Source organism: Nomascus leucogenys, chromosome 8 (genome assembly GCF_006542625.1).
Source record: "Nomascus leucogenys isolate Asia chromosome 8, Asia_NLE_v1, whole genome shotgun sequence".
Taxonomy (NCBI): domain Eukaryota; kingdom Metazoa; phylum Chordata; class Mammalia; order Primates; family Hylobatidae; genus Nomascus; species Nomascus leucogenys.
Window position 1 is genome coordinate 25,234,347 of NC_044388.1, and position 14,404 is coordinate 25,248,750.

Genomic DNA, 14,404 nt, shown 5'->3' on the forward strand with positions numbered 1-14,404 from the left:
ATAAAAAATGAGCCAGGTATGGTGGTGCATGCTTGTGGTTCTCGCTACTTGGGAGGCTGAGGCAGGAGGATTGCTTGAGCCCATGAGGTGAAGGGCTCAGTGGGCCACGATCGTACCACTGCACTCTCCAGCCTGGGTGACAGAGTGAGATCCTGTCTCAAATAATAGAATAAAAGTAGAAGCTGCTAGACCTTCTAGGCTTAGGCTAAAACTGGCAGAGCATCACTCCTGCTCTATCCCATTGGTTAAAATGAGTCTCTGGGCCTGCTGGAATTAAATAGGAAGGGGTGACCCAAGGGTGTGATTAGTGAGAGGCATGTTTTAGTGAGGTCACCAGCCTAGACCAGGTCTAGGAGGAAGACGGGGAAGAGTTACCCCAGGTCTGACATGACCCTTTTGTCCCAAAGCTGGGGCTTATATGTTAATCAGAATTTGGCTCCTGTCCTGGCTCAGTGAGTTGAGCTTCTGCAGGGGCCCCTGCACCCTGGCCCTCCTGCCTCTCCAACACCCAGTGCTGCTCTTTTCCCATCACAGGTGGGCAGGGAGCTATGTAAACACCTGCCCCGGAGACATGTTTCTGGTCTTTTCCTCCCTCCCACTCCTCTTGTGTCCTACCCTTGCCCCGGGTCTTCTCCTGCCTGCATCTCCCCGGACCCCCCAGTCTACACTAACCTTCCCCACCTCAGAGGCCTTGTCATCTGCCCCTTATGTGCCCCCTAGGCTGCCTTGCATTTTCAATTTCTTCGTAACATGTCCCTTCTGTCTCCCGCCACCCAAGCAGCAGCCCTCTGGGCCTAGGCTGTGAGCCCAGGATGGTAGGGAAGGTTGTCAAGGGGGCACCAGATAGGCTGGAACCAGGTAGGCTGGAACCAAGAAGGCTGGACAGATGGACATGGTGGTGACTGCACCTGCCCCACCAGGGGGCCCTGGGGCAGTGGCAATTGTAGCCAAGCTGGTCTTTTGCCAAGAGGCCATATGCAGTAGACCCAGGAGTTGGCTGGTGAGGTAAGCAGCCAGTGGGGCATGCAGTTTGGGTGGGGAGGGGCTGTCTTTTGGAGAGGACGCTCTGACTCTACATGGACACCTGTCCCTGGGTCCCTTTTCCTCTCATTTCACAGATAAAGCCCCGGGGTAGGTGATGGGTGCAGGAGCCAGCTGAAGCCTATCTGACCCCTGGGGCCCCTTTCCCACTGCCCTGTACTGCCTTCCTCACCCCCCTCGCTGGTGGAAGGGACATCATCTTTCCTGTTTCAGGGGGAGAAGTCCCAGGGAGCTGCCACACCGCAGCGAGGGGAGAGGAGGGCAGACATACGTGGTTCTAGAGGGCGTGAGAAATGGCATTCTTTATTCATAAATAAAAACATAAAATTGCCACAAATAGTTTACATGGCCAAAAAGTGACATCAAAAATAAAATGAAGCTGTCAAAAGCAAACCAAACCAAACAAGAAACCACAAAGAGAAAATTAACTATGTACATCTTCCAAATGCTGGTCCATCCCAGCCTGCCTCTGCTGGGGGCTCCAGGTCTGCCTGCAGGTGCAGCACGAAGTCCACCTTGCACAAGAGGTGAGTGAGCAGCCCTGCTTGCCCAGGGGTGCAGCCTCTGTCATGGCAGCACCCACTGCATGATGACTTGAGGTCTGCAGGGAAATCCCTCTCCCAAAGCTGCTGCTCCTCCCGCCAGGCCTGGCTTAGTTTTGGGCAACTGTCTCACCTAAGAGATGGCCCAGGCTGGGGCCAGGCACAGGAGGCTCACCGAGTGCCTCTCTGGGGAAGAGATGCCCCCATATCCCAGTCCCATGTGAGCTCAGTGCTATAGGGGCTGTGTGTGCCTGGCAGGAGTTCACCAGGAGAGCTAGGAGGGAACCCTGTGACAGTCCAGTCATTCTGAGGTCCGGGGCAGAGTCCGATCCTTGGTGAGGTGGTGTGGAGTGCTGCTCTCTCCTGCAGGCGTCCTTTGGGGACAGAGCAGTTTGGTCCATCCGAGTGGGTCAGTGGGTTGGCCAGCAGACGTGCCCAGAGGGAAGGGCAGGAAGCCCACCCTGTCTGGGGCCTGGGGCCGGGCTCTGTGCTTGGAGGCTTCTGCTGTCCAGAGCCTCTTTCCAGAGAGGCAGAATCTGGCATGGTCCAAGAATAGTGAGGGCGCTTTTGGACAGGGCAGGAAAGAACACTCACAGGAAGGTGAGGTCGCGAGGTCACAGGACACTTGCATTCTAGTGCCACTCTGGGCCACTCTGGGGCCGGGGCTGGTGGCAGCCAGGGAAGACATCTGCCACCTTGGACGTTGGACAAGGCCTGGGGGGGACATGTCTGGGCTGGCCTGGGACAGGGCCATGGAGATATGGAGAAGGCTGCACTCCCCTGTGTATGGTGGGTGCTGGGACACCATGGCGGAGCACAGCCTCGCGCCTCAGGGCTTTCCCCTGGGTGCGGCAGCCACTTCTTCTCAGGCAATGTCTGAGGGCAGAGTGCTGGACTCTGGCTGCTCTTTCCTGTGGTGGTGGGGTGGGGGTTCTCCAGCCTGGGGAGGGGGAGCCAGCCCTTTCCTCTGTCTCTGTGGGGCAGTCTCACTGGGAGGAAAAACTCAAACAAGGCACAGCCTGGTGGAAATGAAGGAACTGAGGGCCGAGGGCCAAGGAATGGGGCATCTTTGACTTAGGTCTGAACTGTGCCCAATGGAGGGTACCGCCCTCAGGCAGGGAGGGACTTTTGGCTTGTAGATTCCAGGTTTAAGCCTAGCTTGGGACTAAGAGCAATGGTTTGAAATTCCAGAAAAGCTCCTCTGTCGTTTGAGGATGGCAGGATGGGCACCGTTTAACCCCAGGGACAGGAAGGTAGAGCCAGCCGCAGAAAAGGTGACTCTGGCCTCAGCCGGCACTCAGGGAAGGGCTAGGACCCATGAGGGCAGGGGGCAAGGAGAGAAGCATCTCCCCACCCCTACCTCGGGGTCCCTAAGGGCCCGCGGTGGGCGAGGCAGAAATGGGGACTGGCCTCGGACTCGCAAGTTCCCAGACGCTCCCCTCCTCATCTCAGCAGGCAGCAGGCACAGGCATGTGGGAAGGGCTGCTGTCCTGAGAACAGCAGCTGTGGCTACAGTCAAAAATAGAACATGGAACAGGCTGCTAGGTCTGGCTTGCTTCTGAAAAGACAAGAAAGCAAAAAAGAAAAAGAAAGAAAGAAGAATAAAAGAAAAATCTGGCCAGGCACGGTGGCTCACATCTGCAATCTCAGCACTTTGGGAGGCCAAGGCAGGTGGATTGCTTGAGGCCAGAAGTTTGAGACCAGCTTTGGCAACAAAACGAGAGCCCGTCCCTACAAAAAAAATGAAAAGTTAGCCAGGCATGGTGGCGTGCACCTGTAGTCCCAGCTAGTTGGAAGGCTGAGGCAGGAGGATTGCTTGAGCCCAGGAGTATGAGGCTGCAATGAGCTATGATCATGCCACTGCATTCCAGACTGGGGGACAGAGCGAGACCCTGTCTCATAAAAATAAAAATAAAATCCCTGAACCAAACCACAGAGAAACTGCACCTTTTATCCTTCCCTACCACCGCCTCCAGCTCTGCACATCTGCCGAGAAACCCTGGACTCCCTGGGGCACTGCCCAAGCTCCTGAGAAAGGGAGCTGCTCTCTGGATCCTTTAGTCTGGGACAAATGGGGGTCTTGATGTGGAGGGAGGATGGCTGGTGGCCAGGCTATGCACACTGCTGTGTATATGTCTCTTTTTCTTCCTGCTTGGGGCTCTGGCTCCCTGGCACTCTGAGGAGCCGTCCTGACCTCTAGAAACCAAGAACTCAGCCCTGAAGGTGCTAAGGGGGAAAGGTGTGCCACTGAACCTGGCTGTAAGCAGAGGAAGAAAATGCCCAGATCACATATATGCCATCTTAGTGATATGGGCTCTTCTGGATCAAGCAACAGCTTGATTCTCGGGAGGGAAAAACATTCCAGAGTAGCCACCGGCCAACGAGAACCAGGTAGGGACTCCCAGCCTCTGGCCCCAGCTGGACAGATGGGGAGGCTCCCCGAGGGCGACTGGAAAGCCACACCCTCTGGTTCACGGTGGCTTCAACCCTCCCTTCCCAGCACCCAGCCCAGGGCCTCAGGGTCTATGGCTTAAAGGAGAGTGGTCACTGAGGTCAAAGGCCACCAGCTGTCCACAGGCTGCTCAGCTGCCATTCGCAAGAACCAGTAAACAGGGGCTGGGCCCCAGGGGCTGGCCATCACCCGCCACTGGCTCTCAACCCTTGGATTCTCCCTTTGCCCTCCTCTGGCTGTGGCAGGGTCTCCACACTACCGGGCTGCCTGTCTCTCCCCTCCTTCCTGTGGCTTGCCGGGGCCTGGACAGCCCTGAGGTTTCAAAGCCAGCTTCCCCACAGCTCATTCCACCCCTACACCTCTGCGGCCAGAGGAAAATAGCTCAGGTTCTGATGGGGCTTGTTCCAAGGCTTCTGGTCCTATATGGCTTCTTTCTATTTCCAAGGCATTCCAATGTGCCCAGAAGGAAAAAGAGGTTGGGATGAGAAGCAGAGGGGAGCCGCTGTACTTGGTGTGGCCACCTTCCCTGGAGGAGGGGGAGAGGAAATCTATTTTGAACAAAGGCCAAAGTTTATGGAGCCCTTAACCAAAGCAGACAGACCCCTGGACCCATCTCCTGGGAAAGCCAGAGGAGTCAGGGCCTGAGGTCTGGTGGGCTGCAGGGCTGGTGAGCACTGGGACATCAGGGAGGGAAGGAAAGGCCATCCTGCCCTCGCCTCGGGGGTCCTGGGTCTGTGTGTCGGGGAGTGGCGTCTCTCAGAGGGGTCTGAGTTGCTGAGCAGGGGGGGATGCACGGGAGAGCCCTGCCTCCCGGTGCCAGGTCCCCAGACTCGCCATCCCAGGCAGCCCCTCAGATCTCGGTGGCTATGATGTCCTCGTAGGGGATGTCAGCCCCTTCCAGGTCAACCTCCAAGGGCTCCCCGGCGCTGTCCCCATGTGCCAGCTGCTGCAGGGCCTTCTCCAGGCGCTGGTTCCGCTGGTACATGGCCACGTAGCTCTGCTGCAGCTGTTTCTGGTACTGAATCACCTTCTCCTTCTCCTCCTTCCACACCAGCCGCTCATGCTGGAAGCCCGAGGACATCTGGTCATGGCCTTGCCGCTCCTCCCGCAGCTCGGCCCGCAGCCGCTCCAGCTCCCGCTGCAGGGCGGGGACATCCTCGGGGAAGGTGGGTGGCCCCATGTCGCGGGCCAGGGCGGCCTGGGCCCGCAGCTCCTGCAGCTCCTGCTCCAGCAGGTTCACCTTCTCCCGCAGCAGCTCCGCCTCGTTCTTCTTGCGCTGCAGCTCATTCTCACAGACCTCCAGCTCCAGGCCCTTGGTGCGCAGGGCGCCCTCCAGGTCCTGGGTCCTCAGCTCCAGGCCCTCCAGCTTGCCCCGCGTGTCCTTCAGCTGTGCCTTGAGACCCAGGATCTCGCTAGCCTTGGCGTTCACCTCCGTCTGGGACTCCTTCAGCTGCTGCTTCAGGAGGGAGATCTCGCCTGACTTCTGGCACACCTGCCGAGGGTGGGGTGGAGACAGAGTGCCAAGACGTGAGTGTCCTTACCCAGCTCAGCTGCCTAAAATAACCAAGCCACTCCGGATGCGGTGGCCCGGTGTCAGGCATTCCAGCCTTTGTCCAGTCTGAAAGTAAGCTGGACATTGCTGTGGCCTTTTCCCCAGGTTATCGAGCTAGGCTATATAGTAAAATGATAAAATAATCATCATCATGTATAATGACAAATAGTATATTATTATTGTTATTATTTGAGAAGAAGTCTCGCTTTGTCACCCAGGCTGGAGTGCAGTGGCGTGATCTTGGCTCACTGCAACCGTCGCCTCCCCTCTGATTCTCCTGCCTCAGCCTCCCAAGTAGCTGGGATTAACAGTCACCTGCCACCATGCCTGGCTGATTTTTGTATTTTTAGTAGAGACGGGGTTTCCTCATGTTGGCCAGGCTGGTCTTGAATTCCTGACTTCAAGTGACCTGCCTGCCTCGGCCTCCCAAAGTGCTGGGATTGCAGGCGTGAGCCACCACGCCTAGCCACACATAAGTATATTATTATAAACATACTTTCACTAATAATTTATCATGTTATTAAGTGCCAAGCCGTACATTTACTCATCTATTCCTTACAACCCGATGAAGTAGGTACTATTAGTAATCCTCAATTTACATCAGTGAAACTTAGGCACAGAGAGGTTATGATAGCAAACAGCTGGTGAAGTGACCAGCCTGAGGGCTAATATATATATATATATATATATATATATATAAAGTATAAGAGTAGGGATTTGATCTTAACAGTTTAATCACTACACCTCATTGCCACCATGGCTAATGTATTTACAATCACCTGGATCATAAGCAGTCAAGCTGAGCTTCAAAGCCAGGCCCATGCCTCAGCCATGACTGTGTCATTCCCTTCATGGCATGAATACAGGGTTGGCCTTGGAATGAAATTCTTGGTCCCAAGCAGGCATCCTGGGTAGGGTCGGATTTTCTCCAGGACTGCGCAATGTTTCACTGAGGGCAAGGGGAAATTTCTACTGTGAAAGGAAATGTGAAGGTGGCTTCCAGGCTTGTTCCAAGAATCCATTCTGTAGAGCCACATGCTCTGGCCTTCATTCACTCTTAAGATTCAGCCAGATTGGCCTTGGTCTCCCATGACCCCAAATGGCCAAGATCCAGAGACACATGGGTCTAACCTGTGGCTTCGGTTTTCGTCATTGCTCTTGGCCAAATTTTGATGGGGGATAGGGGTGGAAACAGAGAAGAAGAGCAATAGGAGAAGACAATGATTCCTCATTTGACAGATATGGATTGGGCTCTGCATCCAAGCCAGCATCGTGCTAGTCACTGGGTAGAGCAGTGAATTTGCAATGTAGTCTTTATCCCAGTAGAGGGGAGAGAGGAGGGCTGGGTGCATGCAGGGGTGAGGTCAGAGGGTGTGGGCATAAACATGGATGACGGAAATCAGGCTGACACAGAAACCAATACCATTGGTGTTAAATGGGGGTGATACAGCTGCCAGCAGCGGGCAGGTTAAACCACTGGTTGTTGACTTGCACATAGCCAGGGGTTTGCATGTAGACTGAGATTTGGACTCTGAACTGGGGGTGAGGCAGGCACGTAGACAGACCAAGCTGGGTGCGAGCATGTAAAGAGGCTCAACAATGGACTTGAACTCCATGGGTCATCCAGACCATCGGGCTGGTGAGAAAAGCTGCTTTCCACTAATAGATGCAGAGGTTATGTGGTTCTCCAGGACGGTCAGGTACAGGTGCCTCATTTCCAAGTGTGACCAGGTGAGTGTGTGTGAGTGTGCAACTGTGTGAGCGTGGGACTCTTTCCTTCCTCTCCTAGGTTTCCATCTCAGCTCACCAAATAGAAGTTCCACTTACACTTCAGCAAGAAGTGGCCACTTCCATCACTGAAACCTGCCACCAATAGGGTCCCTCTTACTAGTGGGTGTGGTCCCTCCCTCCAAAGCAACAAATACATTCTGTGCTCTCTTGGGCCCCTGGCCCCGCGTGAGCTCAGGCACGGCTTGTGCTTCTTCTGAGCCTCCTGGGAGCAGATTGAAGGGAGGTCGGCCCACAGCCTGGCTGGGCCTTGGTCATCTGGCTTCCGGCTTCATGATTAATGGCTCACTTGGGAAATTGAAATCTAGGAGCCATGAGGGTGATGGTGGGGACAGGAGGAAGCTCAGATGTAAGTCGATCCCCTAACATGGTTTGCAGGGAGCCCCTTCTTTGGGTGATAAAGCCAGCACCTTAGCCCCGCTTGCCTGCGCGGTCTGTGTTTGCACGCTATTGGCCGGCACCAGAAGGAGAAGGGGGGTACTGGCGCCAAATCGCTGACCACCCAAGCCCATGCGCCCTGCGTGGCCTCACCTCCCACTGGGTCTCCTCCAGCGCGGGGCCGAAGCTGGTCTTCTCCCTCTCGTAGGACCTGAGCTTGGTCTCCAGCAGATCCTGCTCCTTCATGAGGCTCTCGAGCTCCTGCCTGAGCTGCCGCTTCTCTTGCTGAAGCTGCAGTACCTGCAGGTGCAGGACCTGCTGCGCGCGCTGGCTCTTCTGCGAGGCCTGCTTGAGCTTGCTGCCGCCTTTGGGCTCCGGGCCCTCCAGCTCGTCCCTGCAGCGCCGCGGCCGCTCCTCGTAGGCCAGGCTGGAGGCGAGCTCCTTCTCCTCGAAGCTGCGCTGCAGTTTCTGGAGTGCGCCCTCCCTTTCCAACAGCTTCTGCTCCAGTTCCTGGATGCTGCACTCGTCCGTGGAGATGGGGGAGCGGACACACGAGGGGCCCTTGTCTGCCTTGTTCGAGTGGCCCAGCTTGCTACCTCCATCGGAGAAGGACAGAGCCTTCAGGCTCATCATGTTGCTGTCCTGAAGGACGATGCCCTGGGTGATGTTGTGGGCGGAGCCCCCAAAACGGCTGGTGGGTCCCACGGGTGTGACCAGCGGGTCCAGCTGGTAGCTGCTGCTGGTGCTGTGTGTGGGCAGGCTGGACATGGAGTTCCGGCCGGAGTCTGACAGCGCCCCAGAGCACAGGCCAGGCTTCAGCTCCTGCTCCTTGGGCTTGTCTGGAGGGGCAGGGTGCAGCTGGTGGCTGGCACTCTCTGGGGAGGAGTGCAGGATGGCTCCTGACCGCGGCAGCACAGGCTTGAAGGCTGTGGGCCTCACTGCACCCTTGTCGGAACCCTGTAGAGGAAAAGGACCGCGGTGATTCATGCACGCGCATTGCACCCTCCCTCCCCGGGCACGTGTGCGGACCTGGAGCCAATCTGGGCTCTCTGAGCACATGCAGCACCCCTCTTGGTCAATTGTCTTAGCAGATCTTGCCTGTTGCTTTGAAGCGGCTGAAAGTGATCTCTCTTAGGAAGGAAAAAACCCTAATGGTGACTTGGGCACTTTGTTCTGTGAAATAGCAACCTGCCACCAGCTTGCCCCAGTCCTCCTGAGGTGATAAACACCATCTTGAGGCTTCTGCTCTAGGTCTCTGTGTGGGGCAGGTTAGGGTATTAGGCTGGCCGAGCTTGCTGTCCCTCTCTAGGTCCATCCCTTCTTCCTGTTCACTGCCTCTTCCATTAAGCCTGGAGCAAGGACATGGACCTGGCCTCCTTACAGGGCTGGGAGGCTTACTCCAAATCACAATCCTTTTGTAAAACTGTAATTTTCCCCGGTAGAGTGCTTCGCAGTTTACAAGCCCCTTAGTTTGAAAAGCTGAATGCTCTATGTTAACATAAGAGGCTCTTTCCTAGTAAATCAAAGCCGGGGATTCATTTCCCCAGGGCAAGGGGCAGAGGACTGAATAGGAAAATTGATTTCAGTGTCCACTCGTGGGACGCACGAGGGCTTGAGCTGGTGTGAGGGCTGGATTTCTCAGTGCCTGGGCCTCTTTTGCCCTAATCTCTGGTAAATGGATGACAAAATTCCATCCTGTATTCAAAGATGCCCCCAGGCGCAGCTTGAACAAGGAGCTAATGCACACCAGGGCAGCAAATGAGAAGACCACACCCATCCCCACCAGTCTTCTGGGGAGAGAAGCGGTTAACTCCCGGCCTGCATCCTCTTCATCTGCGCTTCCAGATGAGAACTGTGCTCCCTCTCCTTCCCAAGGCTTGGCAAATGCCTGGATCCTACGTTGACAGTCCAGCTACATTTCAGTGGGACTGCAGAAAGCTCACATGTCCTCTGTGCTCTTTGCTTACGGGCTGACCCAAGACTTCTGCTTCAGGGGGACTGAGCGATGCTCTAATTCCTTTGTGCAACCTTTGATCTGTGCGGTGTGGCCACAGGCTTCCGCCAGCAACCCTGCAGCTCTGGCTTTTAGGAGTCTAAATGCTCAGGTCACCACTCCCCCTGAACCCCCAGACTCTCCACCCCCATTTTGCTTTCTCCTGCCTTTCCAACCTACTTAACCTTGCTGGCGACCCCCGCTTACCATTTCTAGCTGATTGGAGAAGGGCATGAGCTTGGGGGGTGTGGACGGGTCAAAGTCCACCCCAGCCTGGCCCCCTAAATCCCCGCTGGACAGTGCCGTGTAATCTGGGTGGTGGACGCCCCGGGCTTTCTGGCTGACCTTGATGTAGAAGAAGTCTTCGCTCTTGCCTATTTTGGAGCTGGACTTGCCGTGACCCGAGTCCTGGGAGAAGCCAAACCTCAGCAGCCCGTCGGAATACCGGTTGAGCTTCTTGAGGTGGGAGGACTTGCGCAGCTTGTACTGCGAAGCCCGGCAGTGCTTGCTGTGGAAGCTGTGGCCGGAGATGAGGCTACTGACGCTGCCCATGGTGACTCAGGGCTGAGGATGGGGCAGGGCGGGGCAGGGACCTTGAGAGGCTGCGGCAGCAAGGGGCAGTCCTGGTTCCGTGAGGGGACTGAGGTCATAGCAAAGCCCTCACAGAGACTGCGAGAGCCGTAGACCTGGAAGAAGACACAAGACAGAAGTCAGCGTGGGTGGGAGTGGTCACAGCACACTGCTGATTCCGACTTCCAAATCTGGGCAGTAGAGAAACACATGTCAGAGCCCAGCACTGTCTCCACCACCGGGTGCTCCGTTCCTTCTTCGTTTGTCTGATAATTCAACAAACATTCACTGGAAGCTCACTTCAGACAAGCCTCTACGCTTAAACACTCGGGACCCAGCAAGTGACTAAAACAGTCACAGTCCCTGCATTCCTGGAATTTAGGGTTACAGTGGTGTGGAGAGGCCAGAAGCAAACCAATGTACACTACAGCAGGTGGTACCAGTGCTGCGGGGGAAACTGGAGCAGAGACGACAGAACAGAATTCTGGGAGGTGGCTGTTTTATGCAGGAAGGTCTTCTTTTGTTAGGGTAGCATTTTAAAAGGCTTCAAGAAAATGAGGGGGCAGCCAGGCATGGTGGTTCATGCCTGTAATCCCAGCACTCTGGGAGGCTGAGGTGGGCAGATTGCTTGAGTCCAGGAGTTCAAGACCAGCCTGTGCAACTTAGAGAAACCCCATTTCTACTAAAAATACAAAAATTAGCTGGGCGTGGTGGTGCACACCTGTAATTCCAGCTACTTGGGAGGGTGAGGTGGGAGAATCGTCTGAGCCCTGGGGATCAAGGCTGCAGTGAGCCACAATCGTGCCACTGCACTCCAGCCTAGGCCTGACTCAAAAAAAAAAAAAAAAGAAGAAAAGAAAATGAGGCGCAAGTCATATGAAAATCTGGGGGGAGAGGGGTTACCAGAAGAAACCCCAAGTATAAAAGCCTGAGTCCCTGAGGCAGAGGGGGCTTGGCTGTGTGAGACCTGCATGGGAAGCAGCCTGGCTGGAGAACAATTAGCAAGGCTGGGAAGGCGAAACAGAAACCAGGAGCCAGCAGACATCAGACAACAAGGAGGCTGTGCGGCTCAAAGAGCTCTGGCTTTGCTTGGGTTGAGACAAGGAGCCCCGGGATGGCTTTAAGCAGCTGATACCTTGATCTGCCTTAGGTTAGGGAAGGTCACTCTGGCTTCCGGGTGGGGAAGAGGCTTATTGAGGAGACAGGGAAAGAAGTGGTGGCCAATTACAGACTAATAGAGCTAGTCTAGGGTGGTAGTTGTGGATTAAGTTTTAGATGTGGTGGTGGCTCATGTCTGTAATCCCAGAATTTTGGGAGGCCAAGGCAGGAGGATCACTTGAGGCCAGGAGTTCAAGACCAGCCTGGGCAACACAGTGAGACCCTGTCTCTAAAAAACAGTTTTCAATGTAATTTTGAGGTTGAGCTGACAGGACTTGCTAAAGGATCAGATGTAGGGAGTGAGTGAAAGAGAGGAGTCAGGGATGATGCCAAAGAGAGGAGTTTGCTTGAAGACATTCAGTTTGCAAAGCCTATTTGGCATCCAGGGAGTGATGGAGAGTAGGCAGGAGGGTGAGTGGGCAGCTGCTGGGAGCTGCAGATGCACTTGTCAGAGCTGGGAGTGTGGAAGTGGCTATGAGACTAGATGGGGTCACCAAAGAGCAGATGCAGAAAGACAAGAGAGGCCTGAGGATGGTTAACATGGAGCACTTGGCATCTGGAGGTCAGGCAGATTAGGAGAAGTGAGGAAGAGCAGCAGAGAAGGTTTTCAGGGTGATGCGGATATAGAAGACCTAAGAAAGCCAAGTCAAGAAATTGTTTCCTAAAAATGGTGTCAAATGGCCAGGTGCAATGGCTCAAGCCTGTAATCCCAGCACTTTGGGAGGCCTAGGCAGGCGGATCACCTGAGGTCAGGAGTTTGAGACCAGCCTGACCAACATGGTGAAAGCCCGTCTCTACTAAAAATACAAAAAATTAGCCAGGCAAATTGGGCATGGTGGCATGCACCTGTAGTCCCAGCTACTGAGGAAGCTGAGGCATGAGAATAGCTTGAACCTGGGAGGTGGAGGTTGCAGTGAGCTGAGATCACACCACTGCACTCCAGCCTGGGCAACAGCAGAATAAGATCCTGTCTCAAAAAAAAAAAAAAAAAAAAAAAAAAAAGTTGGCAAGTAGTGCTGAAGTAAGGTAACAATTGAGAATTAGTCAATGCATTTGGCCATGTGGAGATCTTTGGTAACCTTGACAAGAGCAGTTTTGGAGGAACGGTGGAAGGAAGGCCTCACTGAGAGGATTCAAGAGAGAAAGAAGGAGAAAGTCATTACAGCCTTCATGTTGAGAAGTACCCAGCTGACTTGGTGTGCATTCTAGTTACATCACCTGCCAGCTATGACATGGAAGGTAAACTGTTTAACATCTTTAACCTTCAGTGTTACAAACTAATTCTAAGATACCCTTAAACTTTTTTTTTTTTTTTTTGAGATAGAGTCTCACTGTGTTGCCCAGGCTGGAGTGCAGTGGCATGATCTTGGCTCACTGCAACCTCCACCTCGCGGGTTCAAGTGATTCTCCCACCTCAGCCTCCCACGTAGCTGGGATTACATGTGAGCATCACCATGCCTGGCTGGCTAATCTTTGCGGTTTTAGTAGAGATGGGGTTTTCCCATGTTGGCCAGGCTGGTCTCGAAATCCTAACCTCAGGTGATCCACCTGCCTCAGCCTCCCAAAGTGCCGGGATTATAGGCGTGAGCCACTGGACTGGGCAATTTTTTTTTTAAAGTAATAGGATAGCATCTAATAATCAATGCTTAAACAATAACTACCTTGTCAGTCACCAGACAGGAGAAATTGGGATGTCAATGCCAGCACATGTGCAGATTCAGGCAAATCTCTAAGTTTAGATCACACGATTTTCAAAGCTAGGAAAGGTTGTGTGATTGTCATGAACCGTGAAGTATTTCTTAGTCAAAAGACAGATAATCCAATTAAGAGGGGGAAAGCCACAAGTTTAATAAAACAGGAGATGCGGAAGGAGCCTCTGTTCTTTGCTGAGCTCTAAATTACACCATCCATCCTAAAGGGGCTGAAGAAATCCCAGGTGGGACATGGAGAACTGCATGGGCACAGCTGAAAGGGAGCCAGAAACTTTCTGACTCTGTTTTTTATTTTAATTTAATTATATATATATTTTACAATTAGCAGTTGTGCATGGAGACTTTGTGCCTCTGAATATCTAGGCTGTGATTCAAATTTGCATTATTATCCTGAAGAATAAAGAGGTTATGTTATGAATGAATATGTTCTATATTTCGTTAGGAAAAGCATGACACAACGAAACTTCATCGTGTAAGTTTAATATATGTTTTGATGTGAAAAGCTTTTTATTGAATTGATGGCTTTGTAGACTCGAAGAAATACAGTGAAGCAGCCTACCTCATAGGATTGTTATGAGAAATTTAAGAAATACCACCATAAGATAACAGCTCTGGAACATTTACTTAATACTTAGTACATAGTAGGCACTCAATAAATGCTTGGCAGTCTTATCGGTATCTGTTACTTATATTGTGACCATTGTTCTTACCATCATCCATCATCCCTGTGGATATTGGGAGCCTCAATGTCCACGCTCACTTTCCAGAGCTAATCCTTTCCTTCTAAATGCAACCTTTCTGCCTCCCATTCCTGCGAGGCGTGACTTAGGAGCACAGGGTGGCTCTGCTGATATAAACTTGACACTGACAAAGTGTGTTTTCATCCCCCTAGGTCATCCATCTCTAGCTTAGCTGACACCTCTAGTTCCTATGGGGCGAAAATACTACTCTGGTCCACATGCAGGGGTGTCATTTTGGGCAAAAAGACCCTCCCGTGCTCTGCGCAATATGCTCAGCTCCTTCGTTTTTTGCCACGCAATACACATTGATGAGCAGCTCTACCTGCAGGGCTGTACAGACAAGACCATCAGCTGCGGCATCGGCAGGAGTTTGATTTGAAAATCAATCTCTCTGAGGTTTCTTCATTTACAAAATGAAAACATTAATATTAAATAGGAACATTAGGGAGACAAAACAAACGAACAGAAGGAAAATACA

The 14,404-nt window shown here is 53.2% G+C and overlaps 1 protein-coding gene across 2 annotated transcripts in view; it reads right to left on the reverse strand.

Moving 5' to 3' along the window:
- Positions 1 to 1,319: 1,319 nt before the first annotated feature.
- The window catches only part of LZTS1 (leucine zipper tumor suppressor 1), a 58,081-nt gene continuing 44,996 nt past the window's right edge, over positions 1,320 to 14,404 (reverse strand). Inside the window, exons 2-4 of one of the 2 annotated variants that reach the window (XM_030816885.1) lie at positions 9,954 to 10,432; positions 7,907 to 8,710; positions 1,320 to 5,527 (exon numbers count right to left, since the gene is read on the reverse strand). In XM_030816885.1, the coding sequence (XP_030672745.1) occupies positions 4,886 to 5,527; positions 7,907 to 8,710; positions 9,954 to 10,298 (1,791 nt within the window). In that variant the 5' untranslated portion in view covers positions 10,299 to 10,432 and the 3' untranslated portion in view covers positions 1,320 to 4,885. Of the gene's footprint in view, positions 5,528 to 7,906; positions 8,711 to 9,953; positions 10,941 to 14,404 lie in introns of those variants that run through there. The other variant, XM_030816887.1, reaches the window with a different exon arrangement.